This window comes from Erythrolamprus reginae, chromosome 10 (assembly GCF_031021105.1).
Source record: "Erythrolamprus reginae isolate rEryReg1 chromosome 10, rEryReg1.hap1, whole genome shotgun sequence".
NCBI classification, from domain to species: domain Eukaryota; kingdom Metazoa; phylum Chordata; class Lepidosauria; order Squamata; family Dipsadidae; genus Erythrolamprus; species Erythrolamprus reginae.
The window spans coordinates 46,698,693-46,726,385 of NC_091959.1; the positions used below are offsets into that span (position 1 = coordinate 46,698,693).

Below are 27,693 nucleotides of genomic sequence, written 5' to 3' on the forward strand. Positions count from 1 at the left end.
TCATATACTGTTTTATTACTGTTGTTAGCCGCCCCGAGTCTGTGGAGAGGGGCGGCATACAAATCCATCCATCCATCCAACCAACCAACCAACCAACCAACCAACCAACCAACCAACCAACCAACCAACCAACCAACCAACCAACCAACCAACCAACCAACTCTGATAGGATGTGTATTTGTACATTGTCAAAACAGGTGATAAAGAACAGCTGTGTACTGTCAATCAAGGAGTTCTCACAAGGTTCAGGTGGGGGGGAAAAAAGGTTTTTATTCATCTAGCAAAACTTTTTTGTCCCTAGAAAATTAAACGGACCGCTCCATCCAAAGGGGGTTAAAAGGCTCTGAACGAAAGCAGATGCACCCGACTAAACTCATGACACAAGATTAACATGAAAGCCAGAACCTGCGGAAGTTAAACCAAGCGCGGCTGAAACACACAACTCACTACAAACACATTGCAAGCTGCCGAAAGCACAAATCTTCACAATGACAGGAGGGGTAAAGCGAGTCGAATTTCCGCTAAACCTTCTGGGTTACCAAACAAACAAACAAAAATAAATGCACAGGGCCAAGAAAATAGCCCGAAGCCCAACGAAGACAGAACAGCCTGGTTTGAAACTTAAGTTGGTGAAGTCAAGCGGGCTGGCCGGGCGTTTTGTCGGAGGTGGACGCTCACTTCTTCCTGCCCCCTCTCTCTTTGAGGGCCAGGTGGATGACGGAACCGCTGGTCATGTTGTAGTAAGCCAAGGAGTTGGAATCTTTGATGAAGATGCCCTGAAAAGACACAAGACCAGTTTCATTTGAAATATTTACATATATATAACATATTAGTTGATTGAAAGAGTTGTAGATGCTTGGAACAAACTTCCAGCAGACGTGGTTGGTAAATCCATAGGAACTGGATTGAAACATGCCTGGGATAAACATATTATTATTATTTTTATTATTATTTATTATTTATTATTATTATTATTATTATTATTATTATTATTATTAATTAGATTTGTATGCCGCCCCTCTCCGCAGACTCGGGGCGGCTCACAACAGTGACAGAAACAATATATATTGACAAATCTAATAATTAAAATCTAAGATAACAATTACATATATCCACCCCAAGATAAAATACAGGAAATGGTATAAGGGCAGACTAGATGGACCATGAGGTCTTTTTCTGCTGTCAATCTTCTATGTTTCTATATATAGAACAATAGAGTCTACAGAGAGAGGCGGCATACAAATCTAATAAATAAAATAATAAATAAATAATAAATAAATAAAATATACGCACACAAGACTTTACACATAACCCCCTCCCTCCTCGGCTGTCTCCCCGACAGCCTCATCCAATTCTCTTGTAGGGTGGTACTATCTGTGGTAGGTTATTTGGTTATAACCAATTTGCTTAAGTATAAACTTTCAACATGCAAATATACATCTAATTTAGAAACATAGAAACACGGAAGATTGACGGCAGAAAAAGACCTCATGGTCCATCTCGTCTGCCCTTATACTGTTTCCTGTATTTTATCTTAGGATGGATATAGGTTTATCCCAGGCATGTTTCAATTCAGTGACTGTGGATTTATCTACCACGTCTGCTGGAAGTTTGTTCCAAGGATCTACTCCTCTTTCAGTGAAATAATATTTTCTCATGTTGCTTTTGATCTTTCCCCCAACTAACTTCAGATTGTGACCCCTTGTTCTTGTGTTCACTTTCCTATTAAAAACACTTCCCTCCTGGACCTTACTTAACCCTTTAACATATTTAAATGTTTCGATCCTGTCCCCCCTTTTCCTTCTGTCCTCCAGACTATACAGATAGAGTTCATTAAGTCTTTCCTGATACGTTTTATGCTTAAGACCTTCCACCATTCTTGTAGCCCGTCTTTGGACCCGTTCAATTTTGTCAATATCTTTTTGTAGGCGAGGTCTCCAGAACTGAATAGTTTTACTAGTAATAAGATTTCAAGTTTAGACTAATATTCTTAACTTAAGGGAAATTATTAACTTTATTTGTTCTTTTTTAGTGCAGCAACCTTTGTATTCATTCTTCGGTTCAACCATCTATAAAACTCCTTCCACACCTCGTGAAATCCTGTATCTTCCTGGTCCTTCAGCTCCAATGCCAAGTTATCTGCTTCTGCAGTCTAGCATTCTTTTAATCAAGTTTCTTTTGTTTGGCAGTGTTTCATTTTTCCAAAACTGTGCTATACATATTGTTGCACAAGATCAGTTTCAAGGACTTAGCGGGTGGCAGGACTGCTGTCAGGACGAAGCCGTATCTTATTAAGGCCTGCCACACTTTTCAGCGTTAAGAGTGTATTCTTGCTGTGGGGATTTGGGAGGGGCTGTTACATGATTGTTATTTAGACTTTTAAATATTAGATTTGTTATTGTATATTGTTTTATCACTGCTGTGAGCCGCCCCGAGTCTTCGGAGAGGGGCGGCATACAAATCTAATTAATAATAATAATAATAATAATAATAATAATAATAATAATAATGATAGACATGATGCTGTGGCACAGATGATCCACTGGAACTTGTGCCGGAACTACCATTTCCCAGTGGCAAAGAACTGGTGGGATCATAAGCCCGAAAAAGTGGTGGAAAATGAGCAAGCAAAACTACTGTGGGACTTCCGACTTCCGACTGACCGAATTCTGAAGCATAACACACCAGACATTGTGATCGTGGAGAAAAAGAAAGTATGGACCATCGACATCGCAATCCCAGGAGACAGCAGAATTGAGGAGAAGCAGCTAGAGAAATTAGTGAAATACGAAGATCTAAAAATCGAGCTGCAACGACTCTGGCATAAGCCCGTGAAAGTGGTCCCAGTGGTCCTTGGCACGCTGGGCGCAGGGCCAAAGGATCTCAGCGGACATTTGAAAACCATCGGGATTGACAAAATCTCCATCTGTCAATTGCAAAAGGCCGCTTTACTGGGATCGGCAAACATAATTCGCCGCTACATCACGCAGCCCTAGGTGCTTGGGAAGCGCCCGACTGGTGATGAAATACGAAATCCAGCATAGTGATCTCGTTTGCTGTGTTGTATTGAAATAATAATAATAATAATAATAACAACAACAACAACAACAACTTTTTGTTATATAAATATTATATTTATATTTATTCCTTGTGTGTCCAATCACACTTGGCCAATAAAAATTCTATTCTATTCTTATAATAATATTTATTATCTAAATATTATATATACTATAATCTCCATCTGTCAATTGCAAAAGGCCGCTTTTCTGGGATCGGCAAACATAATTCGCCGCTACATCACACAGTCCTAGGTGCTTGGGAAGCGCCCGACTGGTGATGAAATACGAAATCCAGCATAGTGATCTCGTTTGCTGTGTTGTACTGACATAATAATAATAATAATAATAATAATAATAATAATAATGATGAGGGGTGTAGAGATGTAGCCATAACAAATTCCTTCTAGATTCTCACGGTCATCCTTGGTTCAGCACCTGCCCGGAAGCTGATGGGAGTAACGGACACTTTGGCAGGAACTCCAGGTTTCAAAACGTTACCAGAACCCAGAGCGATCAAATAAAAAGCGGGTCGAATGGTAAATCCTCCAACGGAGGAAGGAAATGGTGACCCAAACAGATGCAAGAACCTCTTTCTTCTCAATAATTCTAGCGAAAGGCACTCTGAGAGAAACATACTGGGGGTGGGTGAATAGGATCCACTTAGGCTTTGGGCCAGTGCCAAACGGATTGATTTTGGGGAGGGGGACGGGATGGGGAGAGGGCAAGATCCAGGCACCCCCACACTGAATGCACGCACACTCCAAAGAAAATCGGGTCGGCATTCACCGCCGGTAACAGGAAGTAGTTCAAGCTGAGAAGCAAGGAAAACAGCAGCGAGGGGGCGTGAGAAAAGTTCATTTAAGCTACGGCAACAGGCAGGGCTGGAGTACGGGAGGAGAGGGGGCTCGATGCCGGTATCTGTGGAAGGGCTCCATCTCCAAGGCCGAGCGACTCACCTCATACTGGAGCTTCTGTTTCCCGGCAGGCATGCCGGTGGCCTCGTGAATCTTCACCTTGATAACAGAAACCTGCAGGAGAAAGGAAAAAAGACCCTTTTTAGAAGAACGTGGGAAGAGGCAAAAAAAAAGCCCCCCCTCCAGTATTTTAGCAATAGCCCTTAGACTTCTATACCGCTTCACGGTGCTGTTCCAGCCCTCCCTAAGCTGCTTAGAGAGTCAGCCTCTTGCCCCCAACAATCTGGGTCCTCATTTGGCCCACCTTGGAAGGATGGAAGGAAGGAAGGAAGGAAGGAGGGAGGGAAGGAGGGAGGGAAGGAAGGAAAATAAGGAATTAGGGAGAAGGAAGGAAGGAAAAGAAAGGAGGGAGGGAAGGAAAAATAGGAACGAAGGAAAGAAGGAGGGAAAAGAAGGGAAAGAAGGAAGGAAAAGAAAAGAGGGAGGGAAGGAAAAATAGGAAGGAAGGAAGGAAAGAAGGAAGGAAAAGAGGACCAAAAGGAAGGAAGGAAGGAAAGAAGGAAAGAAGGAAGGAAAAGAAGGAATTAGGGAGAAGGAAGGAAGGAAAAGAAAAGAGGGAGGGAAGGAAAAATAGGAAGGAAGGAAGGAAGGAAGGAAAGAAGGAAGGAAAAGAAGGAATTAGGGAGAAGGAAGGAAGGAAAAGAAAAGAGGGAGGGAAGGAAAAATAGGAAGGAAGGAAAGAAGGAAGGAAAAGAAGAGAAAGAAGGAAGGAAGGAAGGAAAGAAGGAAGGAAAAGAAGGAATTAGGGAGAAGGAAGGAAGGAAAAGAAAAGAGGGAGGGAAGGAAAAATAGGAAGGAAGGAAGGAAGGAAGGAAAGAAGGAAGGAAAAGAAGGAATTAGGGAGAAGGAAGGAAGGAAAAGAAAAGAGGGAGGGAAGGAAAAATAGGAAGGAAGGAAAGAAGGAAGGAAAAGAAGAGAAAGAAGGAAGGAAGGAAGGAAAGAAGGAAGGAAAAGAAGGAATTAGGGAGAAGGAAGGAAGGAAAAGAAAAGAGGGAGGGAAGGAAAAATAGGAAGGAAGGAAAGAAGGAAGGAAAAGAAGAGAAAGAAGGAAGGAAGGAAGGAACGAAGGAAGGAAAAGAAGGAATTAGGGAGAAGGAAGGAAGGAAAAGAAAAGAGGGAGGGAAGGAAAAATAGGAAGGAAGGAAAGAAGGAAGGAAAAGAAGAGAAAGAAGGAAGGAAGGAAGGAACGAAGGAAGGAAAAGAAGGAATTAGGGAGAAGGAAGGAAGGAAAAGAAAAGAGGGAGGGAAGGAAAAATAGGAAGGAAGGAAGGAAAGAAGGAAGGAAAAGAAGGAATTAGGGAGAAGGAAGGAAGGAAAAGAAAAGAGGGAGGGAAGGAAAAATAGGAAGGAAGGAAAGAAGGAAGGAAAAGAAGAGAAAGAAGGAAGGAAGGAAGGAACGAAGGAAGGAAAAGAAGGAATTAGGAGAAGGAAGGAAGGAAAAGAAAAGAGGGAGGGAAGGAAAAATAGGAAGGAAGGAAGGAAAGAAGGAAGGAAAAGAAGGAATTAGGGAGAAGAAGGAAGGAAAAGAAAAGAGGGAGGGAAGGAAAAATAGGAAGGAAGGAAAGAAGAGAATGAAGGAAGGAATGAAAGGACTGAAAGGAAGGAAGGAAGGAAAAGAAGGAAATTAGGGAGAAGGAAGGAAGGAAAAGAAGGAAGGAAGGACAGACTGTGGGATCTATGAACGGCCCCTAAATGAACTCTTCCACCTGAGAACGTTCTTGGCCAACCTACATACCTGGTCGGAGAGCGGGAGGGTGAACACCCAGCACTTGGCCACTCAGCTTCCATTCTGTTTTGTCCTGCATGTTGGGAACTTGGACTTTGACGGTGACTGGACCCTAGTGAAGCAGAGATGAGAATCAAGAAAAAAAAAAAGATTGAAATTATTTATTGTGTTCAATAAATAATTGCTGAAGAAAAAAAAATGTGGTGCATTACATTCTGGGCGGACCCACGCATTTATGACAATTGGAGTTTTCCTGGGGGGCCCACGTGGTCCCTATTTATGAGGGTTTTTTGGGGGAAATAAAGCCAAAATCGAAGCCAGATTGACTCAACAACCGTGTACCAAGCTTCACTGCCGTGATTCACTTAACAGCTGTAGCAAGCAAGGTCGTAAAATGAGACCAAATTGTCTCGCTTGGCTATGGACATTTCGGGCACGGTTTTGGTCGTTAAGCCAAGGAGTGGTTTTATGTACAGGCATTAAATGCGTAACTCTGCACCTTGTTTCTTTCTTTCTTTCTTTTTAACATTAGCTTATTGAATAATTTTTTTAAAAAAAATATCTTCATTGGTTTTAAATATAACAAGAAAATATATATAATAAGGGGCGTACATAGGTGCACTGGTGTGCCTTTCGTCCCCTGTCCAATTCTCTTCCTTTCATATATCCTCTCCTCTAAGTTCACTCTTACCCTTATATATATTACTACATGTCTATTTTTCTTCCTAGGTATTTGTGTATTGGACAAATGAATAAATAAATAAATAAAAATAAATAAAAAACAAAAGTGGAAAAGAGAATCATATCTAATGCAATAACATAATCAAACATCTAAAGGAAAAAAGGGAAGGTCCTCCGAGTCCTCGGAGAGGGGCGGCATACAAATCTAATAAATTATTATTATCAATTATTATTGTTATTATAAGAGAATAGAAAGAGAGAGAAGGAAAAAAGTGCGGTGAGAGGGGAAGAGAAAAAGGAGAAAGAAGAAAAAGAAATGATATGATATGTTTGTGTGTATGCTTTTTTATATATTGGGGGTTTTAGGCTTTTTAATGTAAAATTGTTATTTTAAACTTTAATATTAGATTTGTTACTGTATTATTGTTTTTATCATTGCTGTGAGCCTCCCCGAGTCTGCTGAGAGGGGCGGCTTACAAATCTAATTAATTAATTAATTAATTAATTAATTAATAAATAATAATAATAATAATAATAATAATAATAATAATTAAGAAGAAGAAGAAGAAGAAGAAGAAAAAAAGAAAACAGGGTCAACTATAGAAGTGTTTCCCAACCTTGGCAACTTGAAGACATCTGGACTTCAACTCCCAGAATTCCCTAGCCAGCATTTGCTGGCTGGGGAATTCTGGGAGTTGAAGTCCAAATATCTTCAAGTTGCCAAGGTTGGTGAAACACTGAACTATAGTGTTGACTCTCTTATTCAACACAGCCTTTAGGATAGTCAACTATTTGTATATTTGATAGTAAGATTATTGTCCTGTATTTATGTGTTTGCCATTTGGATTATTGTAAGACTGTACCTTGTTCCTGCGGAGAAATTCTTCTTCTGGCATCAGGTTCTCTTCGGACTTGAGCTTCTTGGAGGCCGGCTCATCCTCCATGGGAGGCGGAGGGTGAATTTGAGGCACAGGGGAGGGAGCAGAGACAGGAGCTACAGGTGGGGCTGGAACAAAGGCTGTAAGAACAGAAAGGCTGGTTGATAAGAACATTGCCAGTGAGATTTGGAAGGCAGTTGGGGGAGAAACAGGGATGTACGACTTCCTCAAGCAGCGGGTGCCAAACACGGCGTTAAAATTCTGCCACGCCAGAGTTGGAATTCACAGCCTGGACCGTCTCCTTTGCCCGAGGAAATGGCCCATTGCCAACTGCAGTCGTTGGTCAATCCACAGGAATTGAATTTAAACATGTCTGGGATAAATATAGATCCATCCTAAGATAAAGTGCAGGAAGTAGTATAAGGGCAGACTAGATGGACTAGGTGGTCTTTTTCTGCCATCAATCTTCTATGTTTCTATGAATGAGGAAGGAAAGGAGAAAGGAAGGAAGGAAGGAAGGAAGGAAGGAAGGAAGGAAGGAAGGAAGGAAGGAAGGAAAGAAGGAAGAATCCACAGTCACTGAATTTAAACATGCCTGGGATAAACATCCATCCATCCTAAGATAAAGTGCAGGAAATAGTATAAGGGCAGACTAGATGGACCAGGAGGTCTTTTTCTGCCATCAATCTTCTATGTTTCTATGAATGAGGAAGGAAAGGAGGAAGGAAGGGTGGGAGGGAGGGAGGGAGGGAGGAGGGAAAGAAGGAAGGAAGAATCCACAGTCGCTGATTGAAACCTGCCTGGGATAAACATAGATCCATCCTAAGATCAAATACAGGAAATAGTATAAGGGCAGACTAGATGGACCAGGAGGTCTTTTTCTGCCATCAATCTTCTATGTTTGTATGTAAAGATGCCCTATTTTTAAGCGCCCTGCTTCTTCGAAGTTTTGCAAACGCCGGCTGCTTTTGCTGCAGGCAACAATGCCGGGCCCAAATGCGCTTCCCAGCCGCAGGAATGACCATGGCGGCTCTTCAAACGTGAGTCTCGTTGGACACCTGCTGCTTTGGAGGAGGAGGAGAGAAGAAGACACCAGAAAAGGAGGAGGAGAGGAAAGTAACTAAGCGTAACTCCAAAGCTAAACAAACAAACAAGAACAAAAAAATATGTGTTTAAAAAAAATCAAGTCAGTTTAGCGGAAAGCCTGGGGGGGGGGGGGGGCTGACACCAGTTTCTTCCCCAAACATCACACAAGCCAAATATCCCATCAGCCAAAAGTCTAGGGCAGGGCTCCTCAAATTTGGCAACTTTAAGACTTATGGACTTCAACTTAAAATGCGCTGATCAACTCTTTGCAACCGATGCTGCCAAGATGTCTATCTGCCCTAAACTCTTAGAGGGGACCAAGATCTTTTAAAGTCATCAGATCCCAAGGCGGGAACTTGAAGTCATCGCATCTCATACCGCAGCGGTAGCGAACCGATGGTATGGGTGCCACAGGTGGCACGCGGAGCCATATCTTCTGACACGTGAGCCGTTGCTCTAGCTCACCTCCAACGTACATGTTTGTGCCGGCCAGCTGATTTTTGGCTTGCACAGAGGCTCTGGGAGGGCGTTTTTGGCTTCCAGGGAGCCTCCAGGCGGATGGGGGCGGGCGTTTTTTACCCTCTCGGCTCCAGGGAAGCCTTTGGAACCCGGGGAGGGCGAAACACGAGCCTACTGGGCCCACCAGAAATTGAGAAACAGGCCATTTCCAGCTTCCAGAGGGCCTCTAGCGGGGTGGGGGAAGCTGTTTTCACCCTCCCCAGGCATTGAATTATAGGTGTGGGCACTTGTGGATGCTCGATAACGCACACATACCCTCTTTTGACACCCAAGAAAAAAAGGTTCGCAATCACAAATAAATAAATAAAATAAATCACTGTCATATAGCTATTTGACTTCAACCTGGACACATCATTTCTTTTTGGCCCCTAGTTTCGTTGTGGCTGTGATCTTTACTTTTATTTTTCATTCATTCATTCATTCTTTCATTCATTCATTCATTTATTAAATTTGTATGCCGCCCCTCTCCGCAGACTCGGGGCGGCTCACAGCAACAGAAAACAATATATATTACAAATTCAATAATTAGAAAGCTAAAAACCCATAATTTAAAAAACACGCACACAACATACCATACATAAACACTATAGGCCTGGGGACGTTATCTCAGTTCCCCCATGCCTGGAGGCAGAGGTGAGTTTTAAGGAGTTTACGAAAGGCAAGGAGGGTGGGGGGCAGTTCTAATCTCAGGGGGGAGCTGGTTCCAGAGGGCCGGGGCTGCCACAGAGAAGGCTCTTCCCTGGGACCCGCCAAACGACATTGTTTAGTCGCTGGGACCCGGAGAAGGCCAACTCTGTGGGACCTAATCGGTCGCTGGGATTTGTGCGGCAGAAGGCGGTCCTGGAGATATTCTGGTCCTTTTTTTAAGCAAATGCCACAAGCTTCCCTGCTTGTTACCTTGACAAGGCAACCTTAACAGCTGTGCAACAATTATAGTGATGCAATGCAGCTCGGTGAAATTATTATTATTATTATTATTTTGCACGTCCCCTACGATAGAGCCCTCTGTCATAGGAGGCCTCGTCTCCCTAAGAAGGTGGATCTCGGGCACCCAAGTCAACATGCAACCACGACACTTCAGAAGAGCAGCAACAATCAGGGCCAAGGAATCTACAAGGATCAGAAGGTACCGAGACAGACAGACAAGACATCACAGGGAGGGCTTGCAGGGTTCCTCACCCTGGACAGACAAGAAGAATTGAATGCATGCAGATTCAGAGCTGAACTTGGAAGGTTAGTGATTAGCGAAGATCACAGTGACATTTAAGAAGTTTTATTTATTTATTTTATTAGATTTTATTAGATTTTGTTACCTGGACTGCCGACGGGTCCCTGTCTGTAGCCTATATTGTAACAATTAAATATCATTAGTCAACAGCTTAGCTCAACTGCAGCCTACGATCATCAAAAGCTGGTTTAGGATCCCCACCCCAGTGTTTCCACCTGAAATGCAAATCCCAGTCTGTTAATTTACCCTATACAAGGAGGCTGCCAAAAGGCATATATACATTTATTTAACTGAATTCTACTAAGGTGGGTAGCGTTCTTCCATACTAACGGAAAATTCCCAGTGCCCCCCCCCCAAAAGGAATAAAAAGAAAATAAAGATGATGGACTGAATGAGAAGAACATGGTGTTCTAATTTTTTTTTTTTTTTTTGCAAAACAAGGTCTGCTGAGAGACCAAGGTTGCAAATTCTTTGTCGATCATCTCTTTCTGCCCTTTGGGTAAAAGAACAACGTATAAAATGACTGTTGCCTGATAGAGTTCTTTATAAAAGCAGCTCAAAATTGCCCGGAATGCAATTTGCTTTTTTAAATAGGATAGGGTTTTATGTGCTTTTTAATATTACATTTGTTTTCGCTGGAATATTGTTTTTATTATTGTTGTGAGCCGCCCCGAGTCTTCGGAGAGGGGCGGCATACAAATCTAATAAATTGAATTGAATTTAGGGAGACCGCACACATTCACCAGAGCAAGGGGTCTTCAGCCTTGGCAACGTTAAGACTTGTGGACTTCAATTCCCAGAATTTCAGGAGTTGAAATCCACAAGTCTTAAAGAATTCTGGGAGTTAAAATCCACAAGTGTTAAAGTTGCCAAGGCTGAAGGCCCCTGCAATGGAACATCCCATCTCAAGGAACAGAGGGTGACCAAACAATATATGAATACAAACAGCGAAGTACGTAATTCTGTTTTGTTTTAATTACCGTATTTTTCAGAGTATAAGATGCACCCTTTTCCCCCTTGAAAGAGGCTGGGTGTCTCTTATACTCCAAACATAGCCTTTTTTCGAAGCTTTTCTCCCCAGCCCTAACAAGGTGCTAACGACCTTCCTGGCTTGCAGGATTTTTTTCATTGCTACTCCTAATAAGTTTTTTTCCCAGCCTTAAGTCTTTGCAGGGTTGTCTTCCTTGCTACTCCCTCTGAAAAAGTTTTTTTTCCCCCCAGCCGTAACCGGAGGCTAAAATAATGTGCTCAAGGTGAACAGACTAAGGACACTAGCCAGATGAATACATGGTAGGCTGATTTCCCCCCCCCCCCGTTCCCCCCCCCAAAACCAAGATGGATCTTAGTCTCCACTTTCCCTCCTGTCCTCCAGACTAGACAGATGGAGTCCATTAAGTCTTTCCTGATACGTTTCATGCTTAAGACCTTCCACCATTTTTGTAGCCTGTCTTTGGACCTGTTCAATTTTATCAATATATTTTTGTAGGTGAGGTCTCCACAACTGGACACAGTATTATTCCAAATGGGGTCTCACCAGCGCTCTATACAGCGGGATCACAATCTCCCTCTTCCTGCTTGTGATACCTCTAGCTACGCAGCCAAGCATTCTACTTGCTTTCCCTACCACCTGACTGCACTGTTCACCCATTTGGAGACTATCAGAAATCACTACCCCTAAATCCTTTTCTTCTGAAGTTTTTGCTAACACAGAACTGCCGATAAAATGCTCAGATTGAGGATTCCTTTTCCCCAAGTGCATTATTTTACATTTGGGAACATTAAACTGCAGTTTCCATTGCTTTGTCCACTTATCTAGTAGAGCTAAATCCTTTGCCATATTGCAGATCCCCTCCAGGAATATCAACCCTATAGCCATGTCAGACTGTACATGGCTATGACGAGGAAGCACACTGACCTGTGGGTACGATCATGGGAGGAGGCCGTGGGGCCATTATAGGCGGAGCCGAGGGGGGCATCGGGACAACGTTAATCCGGGGGGCGTGGATGATCGGGGGCATCGGCGTGGCGATGACGGAGCCCGGTGGCAAACGGACCACGGAGGCCATCGGCGGGCGAGGCATGACGGGCACTGCGCTGACAACGGTGGTGCGGATTGGAGGTGGCATCTGGAAGGCAAAGCAGGCTTTTGTAAACGAACTCAACGGACTGCGGTAATTCGAGGACCAGCTGTGTCCACAGCAGGCGAGGAGGACTGAGGAGGGAAGGTTCCCAGGGAGGAGGGGCTTACCGAGGGGAGGGCGTGGCACGGAGGCAATGGGCGGAACTCCGCTGGGCATGTTGGGGGCCGAGGACATGGGCGGAGGCATCTCGTTGGGTTTGCTCGGCCCGATCTTCTCCTTGGTGTCGTCTTCTGGAACCAGCCCTTTGGCCTTGTGGATGGCCTCGATCTGCTCTTGCAAGGTTATGTTGGCCTGGGCGGCCTGCTGCGTCCTGGCCATGCTGCCCGAGTGGCCGTCCCAAGTCACCTGCAACACCGCCGTGGAACAAGGGTCAAGCTCCGTCCATCCCATTCCAGTATAAATATATGTATGTATATTTAAATATAAAGTAAATGCATGCTTTTTGGTAATGCAAGCATCTCTTCAATGGGGATTTTAGAATAGAATAGAATAGAATTTTTATTGGCCAAGTGTGATTGGACACACAAGGAATTTGTCTTGGTGCAGATGCTCTCAGTGTACATAGAATAGAATAGATTAGAATCCTTTATTGGCCAATGTGATTGGACACACAAGGAATTTGTCTTGGTGCCTATGCTCTCAGCATACATAAAATAAAATATACATTTGTCAAGAATCATGTGGTACGACACTTAATGATGGTCATAGGGGTCAAATAAGCAGTGAAGAAGCAATATTAATAAAAATCTTAGGGTATAAGCAACAAGTGACAGTCATACAGTCAACATGGGAGGAAATGGGTGATAGGAATGATGAGAAAAACTAGTAGAATAGAAGTGCAGATTTAGTAGAAAGTCTGACAGTGTTGAGGGAATTATTTGTTTAGTAGAGTGATGGCGTTCGGGAAAAAAACTGTTCTTGTGTCTAGTTGTCTTGGTGTGCAGGGCTCTGTAGCAACGTTTTACACTGTGACGTTAGCGGAGGCTGACGAAAAGTCAGTATATTTTTAAAAAAATGTTCAAGAGATCATAATGTTTATCGTTTCTTCATCTATAACTATACCTGGAGCTCACATTTTCATAGGGTGTCCAGGGGGAAAAGCATTTTGAAATTCCCTGATATTTCCCTGACATTTCCCTGTAACTTGCGATCTAGTTAAGGCCGCGGTTGTAGATGACCTCATACCAAACGGCTAAGCCGTGGAGAAATATCGGTAGCTGAGGAAGCAAGTTGTTGCCAGTTATGCTCATTTTTGCTTGACTCTGCCAGGCAGCCTGATCCATTGTTTTTTTACATGATTTTTCCCTGACTTTTAAACATTTTAAGTTTGTTTTTTCCCCTGATTTATTCCATTTTTTTCACAAATTTCCTGATATTTCCTGAACCGTAAATTTCCCTGATAATTCCCTGAACTTCCCTGTTTTCCAGGTTTGCTAGACACCCCGTTTTTAGGACAATTCATGTTTTATATTTTATTTATTTATTTATTTTGTCCAATACACAATGAGGGTTTTAGTGGGTATATATCTATATACACATAGTAAAATACATGATGAAGGTTATAGAGGAGATACTCATAGTAAAATATATCTAAGAAAGAAGAGAAGATATAGGAATAAAACATATCAATGAAAGAATAGAAGAAGAGATATAGGAATAGAAGAAACGTATAGGAGATATAGGAGAGCAATAGGACAGGGGACGGAAGGCACTCTACTGCACTTGTACTCGCCCCTTACTGACCTCTTAGGAATCTGGAGAGGTCAACCATGGATAATCTAAGGGTAATACAGTGTTCCCTTGATTTTTGCGGGTTCGAACTTCGCGGATAGCCTATACCACGGTTTTTCAAAAAATATTAATTAAAAAATACTTTGCGGGGGTTTTTCCCTATACCACGGTTTTTCCCACCTGATGACGTCATACGTCATCGCCAAACTAATAATGTTTGCAAATAAATAACAACAAAAAAAATGTTAATAAATAATTATGTTTATAAATATCAGGATCACTAAGTGTCTTATTCAATGGTGAGTACCAGTAATAATGGTGAGTAAATGGTTGTTAAGGGAATGGGAAAGGGTAATTTAGGGGTTTAAAGTGTTAAGGGAAGGCTTGTGATACTGTCCATAGCCAAAAATTGTTTATTTACTTCCGCATCTCTACTTTGCGGAAATTCGTCTTTCGCGGGCAGTCTTGGAACGCATCCCCCGCGGAAATCAAGGGAACACTGTATGTGTGTGTGCGTATTACTTAGATTTGGTGTTCAAATCCCAATAAGGGTATGGCTAGCTGATGAGAACTAAATAGCTTGAAATAGATCTAGTCTCCTTTCATTTTCATTATCAGCAAAACTATGTTACACACACATACATACAGGTATGTGTTTGTTGTGTGTATGTAGGTCTTGACACATTCGGGTCAGTTCCCGTGTAAGATTGATAGAATCTTGGTGACATTTTGACGAGGTCTCGCTCATCATCTTCAGGCTGATGCTTTCAGCTTCATGCTGGGGCAAACAAACCATGGTCTGAGCTGCCATCCCTCTATAAATATGTGCGTGTGCATTGTATATATCTGACACTGAGCGTAAATCCTTCCATCCCCCACCATCCCGGTCAGAGTTGAGGAAGCTTCTTCGATGAGAAGCGAAACGTCTTCAAAAGAAAACACAGAAAAGTCCAGTTGACTCCTGAAAAAAATGCCCTTTTCTGACTCTGGTTGCAAACTAACGTCAGCCCAGGTGTGGAAGGGACATGGCACATACCTTTTCTTCAGGCTTCTGGATCTCTTCTTCACCAATTTTCTTGCCGATAGCCGTTTCTTCCACACCAAAAATATCCGTACGGCGCTCAGCCAGCTGCTTCAAGCTGCTTTCAATATCCAGGCCTAAATGGACAGAGAGAAGAAAAGGTTTCATTTGCCAAGATGGGACACAATTCGAAAATCCTCGGGCATTCCCCAACTCCCAGAAAGGGCTCAAGGTTGAGTCGGCCTTCCGAAGTCGGTCAATTGAGGACCTGGATTATTGGGTTAGGAACATAGAAGACTGACGACAGAAGAAGACCTCATGGTCCATCTAGTCTGCCCTTATACTATTTCCTGTATTTTATCTTAGGGTGGATCTATGTTTATCCCAGGCATGTTTCAATTCAGTGACTGTGGATTTATCAACCACGTCTGCTGGAAGTTTGTTCCAAGCATCTACTACTCTTTCAATGAAATATTTTCTCACGTTGCTTTTGATCTTTCCCCAACTAACCTCAGATTGTGTCCCCTTGTTCTTGTGTTCACTTTCCTATTAAAAACACTTCCCTCCTGGACCTTATTTAAACCCTTTAACATATTTAAATGTTTCGATCCTGTCCCCCCTTTCCTTCTGTCCTCCAGACTAGACAGATTGAGTTCATTGAGTCTTTCCTGATACGTTTTATGCTTAAGACCAGCTAGAACTAGGCTGCTTAGAGAGGGCTGTAAGGCACTGCAAAGCGGTATATAAGTCTTAAGCGCTATTGCTGCGGCTATATTGTCAGTCTCTTTTTTTCAACATTGTAGTAACCGAATGGTTGCAAAACAGCCGTTAATTTGAAGACTACCTCTAAAAGATTCTTCGTTTTTAAAAATTCAATGTATCCCAGGTACCAAGTTTGCTAGAAATAAATTTACAAATGCTCTGAACCTGCTGCAGAGTACCGTACTTTTTGGTGTATAAGATGCACATTTTTTCTCCCTTAAAAGCAGCAGAAAATATTGGGCGCATCTTATATTCCGAATGTCACTTTTTAAAAGCTTTTTGTCCCCAGCCCTAACTAGGTGCTAACGATCTTTCTGGCTCGCAGCCTTTATTTTTATTCCTACTCCTTCCGAAGCAGTTTTTCCTGCCCTAAGTCTTTGCAGGCCTGTTTTTGTTCCTGCTCCTTCTGAAACAAGTTTTTTCAGACCCAACCGGGGGATAAAATGATGTGCTGACGGTGCTAAGAATATTCCCAGCTCTTACCGGCTTGCAAGCTCTTTCACTGTTACTCTCTGCTTAGAATGTTTTCCAAACCCTGTCTTTATAGGGTTTTTTTTAGAAACACAGAAACATAGAAGACTGACGGCAGAAAAAGACCTCATGGTCCATCTAGTCTGCCCTTATACTATTTCCTGTATTTTATCTTAGGATGGATCTATGTTTATCCCAGGCATGTTTCAATTCAATTACTGTGGATTTACCAACCACGTCTGCTGGAAGTTTGTTCCAAGGATCTACTCCTCTTTCAGTAAAATAATATTTCCTCATGTTGCTTTTGATCTTTCCCCCAACTAACTTCAGATTGTGTCCCCTTGTTCTTGGGTTCACTTTCCTATTAAAAACACTTCCCTCCTGGACCTTATTTAACCCTTTAACATATTTAAATGTTTCGATCATGTCCCCCCTTTTCCTTCTGTCCTCCAGACTATACAGATTGAGTTCATGAAGTCTTTCCTGATACGTTTTATGCTTAAGACCTTCCACCATTCTTGTAGCCTGTCTTTGGACCCCTTCAATTTTGTCAATATCTTTTTGTAGGTGAGGTCTCCAGAACTGAACACAGTATTCCAAATGTGGTCTCACCAGCGCTCTATATAAGGGGATCACAATCTCCCTCTTCCTGCTTGTTATACCTCTAGCTACGCAGCCAAGCATTCTACTTGCTTTCCCTACCGCCTGACCCGCACTGTTCACTCATTTTGAGACTGTCAGAAATCACGACCCCTAAATCCTTCTCTTGTGAAGTTTTTGCTAACACAGAAATGCCAATACAAGACTCAGATTGAGGATTCCTTTCCCCCAAGTGCATTATTTTACATTTGGAAGCATTAAACTGCAGTTTCCATTGCTTTGACCACTTATCTAGTAAAGCTAAATCATTTACCATATTACAGACCCCTCCAGGAATATCAACCATATTGCATTTTTCATTGTTTTACTTGCTCCGAATGTTTCTTTCCAGGTGCTAATGCTGTTCCCAGCTCTTACTGGCTTGCAAGCTCTTTCACTGTTACTCTCTCAGAATAATTGTTTTTAAAACCCTTAACCAGGGATAAAATAATGTGCTGAAGCTGACCAGATTATAAGGAGGCTAGCCAGGTGAATACTTGGTAAGTAGATTTTTCCCCCTAATGTGCATCTCATACTCCAGTGCGTCTTATACTCTGAAAAATACAGTAATTTTCTTCCTCTGTATTCCATTTTGTTGTTGTTGCTGTTGTTATTATTATTATTATTATTATTATTTAAATTTGTATGCCGCCCCTCTCCGAAGACTCGGGGCGGCTAACAACAATATAAAAAGACAATGTAAACAAATCTAATTTATTAAAAACAATCTAAAAAACCCCAATTTAAAAAACCACTCATACATGTTAATCAAATCCAAGCTATTTATACAGTTCTACAGAGGAATCATTGAGTCTGTCATCTGCACCTCTATCACTGTCTGGTTTGGTGCTGCAACCCAACAGGACCGAGACAGACTTCAGAGGAGAATCAGAACTGCAGAAAAAACAATGGCTGCCAACCTGCCTTCCATTGAGGACCTATATACTGCACGAGTCAAAAAGAGGGCGGGGAAAATATTTACTGACCCCTCGCATCCTGGACACAAATTGTTTCAACTCCTACCCTCAAAACGTCGCTACAGAGCCCTGCACACCAAGACAACTAGACACAAGAACAGTTTTTTTCCGAACGCCATCCCTCTGCTAAACAAATAATTCCCTCAACACTGTCAGACTTTCTACTAAATCTGCACTTCTATTCTACTAGTTTTTTCTCATCATTCCTATCACCCATTTCCTCCCATGTTGACTGTATGTAACTTGTTGCTTATATCCTAAGATTTTTATTAATATTGCTTCTTCATTGCTTATTTGACCCATATGACAATCATTAAGTGTCGTACCACATGATTCTTGACAAATGTATATTTTCTTTTATGTACGCTGAGAGCATATGCACCAAGACAAATTCCTTGTGTGTCCAATCACACTTGGCCAATAAAATTCTATTCTATTCTAAATAAATCTAATATTAAAAACAATCTAAAAAACCCCAATTTAAAAAACCACTCATACATGTTAATCGAATCCAAGCTATTTAAACGAGCATGTTGACGTGCTGGCGAGAATAGGCTGGCAGGACTCACCTGGGGCATACACCTCATCGTCCGTCTGCTTCTCCCGGAGAGAACGGTCTCTTTGCTCCAACCAGCGGGGATCCAGGAGGCCAATCCGCATGTGTTCTTGCATTTTGCTGGCAGGGATTTTCTCCCCGGTAATAGGGGAGACCAGATACTCGTCTGGGGCTGGGGTCGGGGGCAGAGGCTTGGAAGCTGGAGAGAGCGAAAAAGACACGTGGTTAGGAATGGGGTTTCCTCCCCACCACACCCGCCCCGGCTGTGGAGATGTGGGTATGTGTGCAAAATAAATCTCCAGGTGGATTAGTGTTGCCTGGGGAATTCTGGGAGTTGAAGTCCACTCAACTAAGGATGGTGGCATACCTAGCTTTGAGCAATGGCATCACAGCGGAGTGGGAATTAAAATAGGGGAAGAATAGGCAAGAGCTAGTCTACAGCTGCGGGGAGTTGCAACCAATTTCATTGTATTGTATTGTATTGTACTGTATTGTTTGTTTACTTATTTATTTGATTTATATGCAACCAATTTCATTGTATTGTATTGTGCTGTATTGTTTATTTATTTATTTGATTTATATGCAACCAATTTCATTGTATTGTATTGTATTGTACTGTATTGTTTTTTACTTATTTATTTGATTTATATGCAACCAATTTCATTGTATTGTATTGTACTGTATTGTTTGTTTGTTTATTTATTTATTTGATTTATACAATTTCATTGTATTGTATTGTGCTGTATTGTACTGTATTGTTTTATTTATTTATTGATTTGATTTATATGCCGCCCCTCTCCGAGGACACGGGGCGGCTTACGACATATAAAAACAACAATTACAGTAGCTAAATCCAATTAGAATTAAATAAAAACAATCTAAAATCCCCAGTTGTGTTAAAAATCAGTCATACCCATTCAAACAATGGCCATACAAACATTCGTTGGCCAGGGGACTGAGATCTAATCACGGTATTAGTGAGTCTTAAGACTCTTGCGCAAGGTGAGGTGGGTGGGGGAGTGCGAATCTGAGGGAGGGGGCAGGGACTTAATTCCAGAGGGCCGGGCCCCTCACAGAGAAGGCTCTTCCTCTAGGCCCCACCAAGCGACACTGTCTAGTTGACGGGACCTCATGCGGCAGAAGGTGGTCCCGCAAGTAATCTGCTCCGATGCCATGTATACACGATGTACACTGACAATAAAGGTTTTGACCACCCCCACCCCCCATTTAATAAGGTGGCCACAGTTAAGAGACACCGACAAGATTTCATCTTACCTTTCGGATCGTAATCTTTCCGGACGATGACTTGATCTGGAGTAGGGGGCAGCGGTGGGGGCATTGGAGTTTCTGGAGGGGGAGGCACCTTCTGGTTGTCGTCCTCATCGTCAGAGCCCTTCAAGGGTTAAAAAAAAAGAGGAGGGTGATGTGGGCTGCCAGTATCCCATGCAGCTGATAAGCAAATCATGTTCGGTGGCAGAGGTTCAGCCAGGGCCTTCGGAACCTCCAGCACCTCATAGTAGTAATGGGGAACAGGCTTCTCCTTTTCTTAATGCAAAAGCACACAGAGCTGCCAAGAAACAGGAATGGTTACTCTAGAGGAGGTCTCCTCGGGAGTAAGACTTGGAGAAAACTGGCCACTCCACAGCAGAGGCAGCGGAACGTCTGCAGGAAACAGCGTTTTAGAATCGTGTATCCGTTGTAACTCGTGTCTAAGAAACTTCTCTACTGTTTTTCTGCTTTGGATTTAAGGCCTCTGAAACTTCGTAAGATGACAAGAAATAATTGCATTGCTCTGATTGAACTTATTTCAGCTGATAAAGATTAATTAATTAGGTTTTTTGTAAGAAAAGATTGGTTTGAGATTTGTGTTTGTGTTTCTCCGCTACTAAGCCAGTTATTAGTAGTGCTTTATTGAATAAATTAAGTTCGTCCAAACTGTTTGTTTGTTACGTTCTTAACTGGGGGCAGAACAGAGAGCGAGACGGCCGTCGCTCCCGTCCACTTCTTTGGCGAGACGGCCAATTGCTCCCGTCCACTTCGAAGCCCTGAAAAATCACTCAATCTGATCACAGTCAAGTGTGAGACTTCAGGGTGTCCAGGGAGGGGAGAAAGCATTTTGGATTCCTTGAATTTTCGTGACATTTCCCTATAACTTGCGATCTAGTTAAGGCCGCGGTCGTGGATGACGTCATACCAAATGGCTAAGCCATGGAGAAATATCGGTAGCCGAGGAAGCAAGTTGTGGCAATAGTTATGCTCATTTTTGCTAGACTCTGCCAGGAAGCGTGATCCTTTTTTTTTCACATGATTTTTCCCAGACTTTAAATATTTTAATACAGTTTGTTTTTTCTCCCAATTTATTCCGTTTTTTCCATGAATTCCCTGATATTTCCCTGGTTTGCTGGACACCCTGGTTTTGGAGGAACCCGGCAAGCTGTACCCGCCAATGGGGGTCCGTTTTTATCACTCACCTCGTCCATGTCCTGCACTTGGGTGTCCTGGTCCAGCTGGGAGGGGGGCTCGTCCGCCTTCTCCTGCTTGTCATCTTCGTCGTCCGATTCCACCTCCATCTCTACCTCTTCGCTCTCCCCAAACTTCTCGTAACGTTCCTGGATCAGGATACGAGCCCCTAGTTCCTCGGGAGTGGTCGGAGGAGGAAAATTTCCTTCGAGAGAAAGAAGATTTGGAAGGAGGGAATTGTTAATTGTGACGAAGTGGATCACAGGGAGACGTCCAGCTTGCCTTCAAATCGGGATTGAAAAGTACAGTGGCACCTCTAAGAACGCCTCTACTTGCAAACTTTTCTAGATAAGAACCGGGTGTTCAAGATTTTTTTTGCCTCTTCGCAAGAACCATTTTTTCGCTTACAAACCCGAGCTTCCGAAACTGTAACTGGAAAAGGAAGGAAGAAGCCTCCGTGGGGCCTCTCTAGGAATCTCCTGGGAGGAAACAGGGCTGGAAAAGTCAGGGAGAAGCCTCCGTGGGGCCTCTCTAGGAATCTCCTGGGAGGAAACAGGGCTGGAAAAGTCAGGGAGAAGCCTCCGTGGGGCCTCTCTAGGAATCTCCTGGGAGGAAACAGGGACAGAAAAGTCAGGGAGAAGCCTCCGTGGGGCCCCACTCTCGAATCTCCTGGGAGGAAACAGGGCCGGAAAAGGCGGGGAGAAGCCTCCGTGGGGCCTCTCTAGGAATCTCCTGGGAGGAAAGAGGGTCGGAAAAGGTGGGGAGAAGCCTCTGTGGGGCCTCTCTAGGAATCTCCTGGGAGGAAAGAGGGCCGGAAAATATGGGGAGAAGCCTCCGTGGGGCCTCTATAGGAATCTCCTGGGAGGAAACAGGGCCTCCTCCCTCCCTGTGGTTTCCCCAATCGCACGCATTATTTCCTTTTACATTGATTCCTATGGGGAAAATTGCTTCTTACAAACTTTTCTACTTAAGAACCTGGTCATGGAACGAATTAAGTTTGTAAGTAGTGGTACCACTGTAAATCTTCTTTCTAAGATAATCAACTTCTATTAAAGGTGGGGGGGGGACTTGACTGCTGTGAATCAACAAAGATCTTGGTGATCTAATTTATTCTGCAATGCCCTTCCCTGTTCAGAAACCAGCTGGGACCGAATGGGGGGGGGGGGGAGAAATGTGCTGGAGGACCACTAAGACTTAATGTCTGTTTTCTCCTGCCTGGTATCCATAGTGGTTCTTGGCTGCCCTCTGCATACACAGAGCTTCTGAAAAAAAAAGGTGGCACTTTTGAAATCAATCAAGGAACAAACCTTGTTCTGAGGGCTGGAAATCCACCGTTTCCACCACCACGAAATCGTGCCAGTCGATCTGGGCGTAAGCCACCCGCTCGCGCTCCTTCTCCTCCTCTTCCTTCTTCCGCTCACGCTCCTGGAATTTGGCCCACTCGACTCTGTAGCACACCTGCCCATGACACCAACCGGGGGGAACAAGAGAGTCCTTATGAGGAGGGGGCCCACAGGAAAAACAACCCCTTCTTTTACAGGATTATAGGAAAGTCCGGAGTACCTCCGGAACCGCCTGCTATCGCACGAAACCCAGCGGCTGATAAGATCCCACAGAGTTGGCCTTCTCCGGGTTCCGTCAACTAAACAATGTCGTCTGGCGGGCCCCAGGGGAAGAGCCTTCTCTGTGGCGGCCCCGGCCCTCTGGAATCAACTCCCCCCAGAGATTAGAACTGCTCCCACCCTCCTTGTCTTCCGTAAACTACTTAAGACCCACCTATACCGCCAGGCATGGGGGATTTGAGACATCTTTCCCCCAGGCTTATTATAATTTATATTTGGTATGTATGTGCTGTTTGGTTTTTAATTATGATAGGGTTTTTAGTTTTTTAATATTAGATTTGTGCCATTATAATATTGTTTTTATTGCTGTGAGCTGCCCCGAGTCTTCGGAGAGGGGCAGCATACAAATCTAATAAATTATTATTATTATTATTATTATTATTATTATTATTATAAAATCCCCGTTTGTTAAATCCTGGAAGCCTTTGGAAGAAGATCAAATTATATTTCTAAGTCAGCAGGAGGCAGCCTGAGCAATTTTGCCAATTCCTCTCTGGATCAAAAGAACGAAAATAATAATAAAAAAATTCAATTTGCCGGCATTTTGAGGCAAGAAATAATGGAAACAGCAAGGTAGATTTTAAATAGGCATAATAAGCCTTTGGTAAAAAGAAAGGAATTCCAAGCTTCTGAAAAAATTATCAGAAAATGAAACTAAATCCTGCCCCGGCCCACAAACACCCACATTTTGCACGAAAATTCAGGTTTACTCAATGCTTTCCACAGAAATCAAAATGAGTGTTGCACCCAACTGGAAATCAGTACTGAGCCTGGGATGAAAAATAAATTAAGGATCTAAACCACAGGTCCCCAAACTTGGCAACTTTAAGACTTGTGGACTTCAACTCCCAGAATTCGGGAGAACTTTTGGGGACCCGATTTAAACATTAGAAGCAACTATGCAAAAAAATAAAAAATAAAAAAATAAATCCTTGGTTACCTGATCTAAGACTTCTTTCGGATTTTCCGCTTCCTTCTTCAATTTTATAATGAGACCCTTTGGTGGGATCAAGATCTGTAAAAAAAAAAATCCTTTTAATGTATCATATTTCTCCTGAAATCAATTCTATTTCAACAGTATGGTGTTTCTTTATTAACAAAAACACCTTTGTAAAACCTCCCCTTGCGTCCGAACAGCATCTTGGCCTTCTCCGGGTCCCGTCGACTATACAATGTAGGTTGGCGGGGCTTGCGGGGGACGGCCTTCTCTGTGGCTGCTCCGGCTCTATGGAACCAAACCCCCCCCCCTCCGATGTCCCACCCTGCTGGCCTTCTGAAAGGCTACGAAGACCTGGCTTTGCCGGCAGGCGTGGGAGCCATGAATTGTACATCTTTCATGGCCAAATTGTATTGAATGATATGTTTGTTTTGATTGGATTGCTGAGTTGTGGGTTTTAACAGGGGTCATTGATTTAATTTGTACTTGACTTCTTTTTTATTGTTAACTCTACTTTTTAAAATTATTGTAAGCCTCCCTGAGTCCTTCGGGACTGGGCGGCATAGAAGTCGAATGAATGAATGAATGAATGAATGAATGAATGAATGAATGAATGAATGAATGAATGAATAAATCTTCACCTTGGTGTACTGTTCCACCAGTTTGGTGAAGTAATTGAAGAGGCTGTGCTGGGGACGTAGGAAGTCGAACTGGTAGTTCCTCTGTTCCTTCTGCATTAGCTGGGTCAGGAACTGCCGGCCGTTGCGAGCCACGAACTGGGCGGTCAATTTCACCACGTCCAGGTCAAAAGCCGAGATTGAGGGAGGGTCCGCAATGAACTCGAACTCTGGCGGGGGTTCCTTCGGGATCACGGTCTCCTGAATCACCTGGGCCTGGACCTACGGGGGAAAATATCAGAAGTCGAGGAAGCAAGTTAGAAACATAGAAGACTGATGGCAGAAAAAGACCTCCTGGTCCATCTAGTCTGCCCTTATACTATTTCCTGTATTTTATCTTATAGGATGGATATATGTTTATCCCAGGCATGTTTAAATTCAGTTACTGTGGATTTACCAACCACGTCTGCTGGAAGTTTGTTCCAAGGATCTACTACTCTTTCAGTGAAATAATATTTTCTCACGTTGCTTTTGATCTTTCCCCCAACTAACTTCAGATTGTGTCCCCTTGTTCTTGTGTTCACTTTCCTATTAAAAACACTTCCCTCCTGGACCTTATTTAACCCTTTAACATATTTAAATGTTTCGATCATGTCCCCCCTTTTCCTTCTGTCCTCCAGACTATACAGATTGAGTCCATGAAGTCTTTCCTGATACGTTTTATGCTTAAGACCTTCCACCATTCTTGTAGCCCGTCTTTGTTGTTGCCACAGTTAGGCTAATTTTTGCTTAACTCTGACAGGCAGCAAAATCCGTTGTGGGGTTTTTTTTGTTACAAGATTTCTCTCTGACTTTTAAACATTTTAATACAGTCCCGTCCCCCCCCGATTTATTCCATTTGTTCCACAAATTGCCTGATATTTCCCGTACCGCCGATTCCCCTGATAATTCCCTGATTTCATGGTTTGCTGGACATCTTGCAATACGTTCACAAGTGATGAGGAACTCAGGAGAAGCTTTAAGCTTTTTTTTTATTTAAAATCTTGGCTTCATGTGTAGAATCACAAAGTGGAGGAAGGAGCGGCGCAAAGGGTTGAAGCGATTTGTACCTTTTGGGGAAGCTGCTGCTGGGCGCTCTGTTGGGCCTGCATAACCTTCGGGATGGCCGCGGAGGGCTCCTGCGCCTTCCCTTCCTTGAACTCGTTGACCTTGTGGCGGTAGTAGGCATGGTAAGGGTCGTTGGGGTTCAGGAAGTTAAACTTGGGGTTGTTTATTTCATTCTGGCGGATCCGAGCTTCAAACTCCGGGCCGTTTCTGCAAAAATTGTAGAGGAGGAATCAGAACCAAAGAGAAGCAAAGCATTGAAGGCAAGACACCCCATCCTCTCCCTCAAAGCAAGGCAGGCAACACCTTGTCACATTCAAAATGTTCCAAACACAAAATTATTTCCAAGGGGCTACCTTTGAAAAGTGTTCGGAAACTTCAGATCGGGCAGAATGCGGCCGCGAGAGCTATCGTGGGGCTTCCCAGATTCGCCCACGTCTCTCCAACACTCCGCGGCTTGCACTGGCTGCCGATCAGTTTCCGGTCGCAATTCAAAGTGTTGGTCATGACCTATAAAGCCCTACATGGCATCAGACCAGAATACCTCCGGAACCGCCTGCTACTGCACGAATCCCAGCGGCTGATAAGGTCCCACAGAGTTGGCCTTCTCCAAGTCCCATTGACTAAACAATGTTGTTTGGCAGGCCCCAGGGGAAGAGCCTTCTCTGTGGTGGCCTCGGCCCTCTGGAATCAACTCCCCCCAGAGATTAGAACTACCCCCACCCTCTTTGTCTTTCGTAAATTACTTAAGACCCACCTGTATTGCCAGGCATGGGGAAATTGAGACATCTCTCCCAGGCTTATAGAGTTTTATGTATGGTATGCGTGTGTTGCATGGTTTTTAAATGATGGGGTTTTTTAAGATGTTTTTTTTAATAATAGATTTATTTATTAATACTGTTATTATTGTTGTTGTGAGCCGCCCTGAGTCTTCGGAGAGGGGCGGCATACAAATCTAATAAATAATAATAATAATAATAATAATTATTATTATTATTATTATTGTAAGTCTCTTGGCTGCGCGCTGCAAACGGAATTTATATCACGAGCATCATTCTAAGCTCTCTCACCTGGCTACAAAGCTGGCTGTCTTGTCCACGATATTTCTAACCTCCGGTGGTGGATATATAATCCCCACCACTGGTTTGGCCGGTGCGGTTTCTTCCTTCTGCGGTTCATCTTCTGGCTGCGTGGAGACACGAGAAGGCGTCATTTTTAGGCTTTCAGAATCAGAATCATTGCAATTGCTAAATTAGTATTAACACTCTGGTTTCCCCACTGACTTGTCAGAAGGTCGCTAAGGGGGACCACGTGACCCCAGGACACTGAAACCGTCATAAATGCGAGTCAGTTGTGAATTTTGATCACGTGACCAACCTTAGGGATGCTGCAATTGTCGTAAATGTGAAAAATGGTCCTAAGCTACTCTTTTTCAGTGCTGTTGTAACTTTGAACAATGAACTGTATTTCTGTTAACAGCCATAGATTTGATATCCTACATTTTTTTTGGGGGGGGGGGGAGCCCCTGTTCCTTACTCTCTAGCTAGATCTAGCAGGAATTCTTGACAAACAGCAGGCCTACAAGGGGGTCTTTGGCCCAGACCCCTGGCTTTAAAGCAGGAAGGAGAGAGGGGCTCCAGAGCTGATCAAGCAACTCCTTTGTAGCTCCAAGGCAAAGGCTGATTTGCTGAACCAGATGAATATTAAAAAATTAAAAATATTTTGATGATTTAAAATTTTGCAATACTGTATCGTCCATTTAAAATTTAACAGTGATTTTGAATTTAAAATTTTCCAATTTTTTTTTTATTTGCAAGTTAAAAATATTTTGATGATTTAAATTGTGCAATATTTTCCATTCAAAATTTAACAGTGATTTTGGATTTAATTTTTTTAAAAAAATCTTTAATTTGCAATTTAAAAATATTTTGATGATTTAAAATTTTGCAATATCGCCCATTAAAATTTTTACAACATTTTCCGTTTAAATTAAAAAAAATTAAAAGTATCCTGGTTAGGTTTCCTGCTACGCAACACTTGGCTTAAATTCCCTATCCAAACTGGCTGGGGACCATGGGATTTGCACCGCCCCCTATGGGACGGCGCCGCTACAGAAAGAGCTCAGTACCTTTCCCCACTACAATTCCCAGCACACCCCGCGCCTCTCGCTAAGCACTCTGGGAGAAAGCCTGCTCCCCTTCCCTCACACTCTGAGAGGCCGCAGGCGCGGGGGCTGACAACGGAAGGGAGGGGGAGTCCTCACACACGAAGACGAAAGCTGCAAAGTACCTGCTTGGGTTCCGAAGGGGCTGGCTGGGCCGGCGCCATCGCTTGCACCGGTCCAGCTGGCATGGTGCTCCTTTTCCGCGGCGGGACCGAAGCTCCGCCAAAAACTGGACCGTAAACCTCGGCGCTAAAATGGCGGCCGAAGCCAATCTGCGCGCGCACAAGGAGCCGCCCCGCTTCTCGAAGAGGGCGGAGCCTCTAGGAAGAAGCGGCGCCTG

At 43.3% G+C, this 27,693-nt stretch overlaps 1 protein-coding gene across 1 annotated transcript; it reads right to left on the bottom strand.

Annotated features, from left to right (window-relative positions):
- Positions 1–251: 251 nt before the first annotated feature.
- Positions 252–27,651, bottom strand: SF3A1 (splicing factor 3a subunit 1). The gene is given in 18 exon segments (XM_070763135.1): positions 252–776; positions 4,016–4,087; positions 5,769–5,795; positions 5,797–5,871; positions 7,304–7,458; positions 10,237–10,266; positions 12,067–12,294; positions 12,400–12,637; positions 15,060–15,181; positions 18,463–18,648; positions 19,725–19,842; positions 20,921–21,114; positions 22,217–22,367; positions 23,472–23,546; positions 24,110–24,367; positions 25,195–25,399; positions 26,260–26,375; positions 27,479–27,651. Coding segments are annotated over 18 exon segments (2,415 nt in total). The 5' UTR covers positions 27,542–27,651; the 3' UTR covers positions 252–674.
- Between the last annotated feature and the right edge of the window lie 42 nt (positions 27,652–27,693).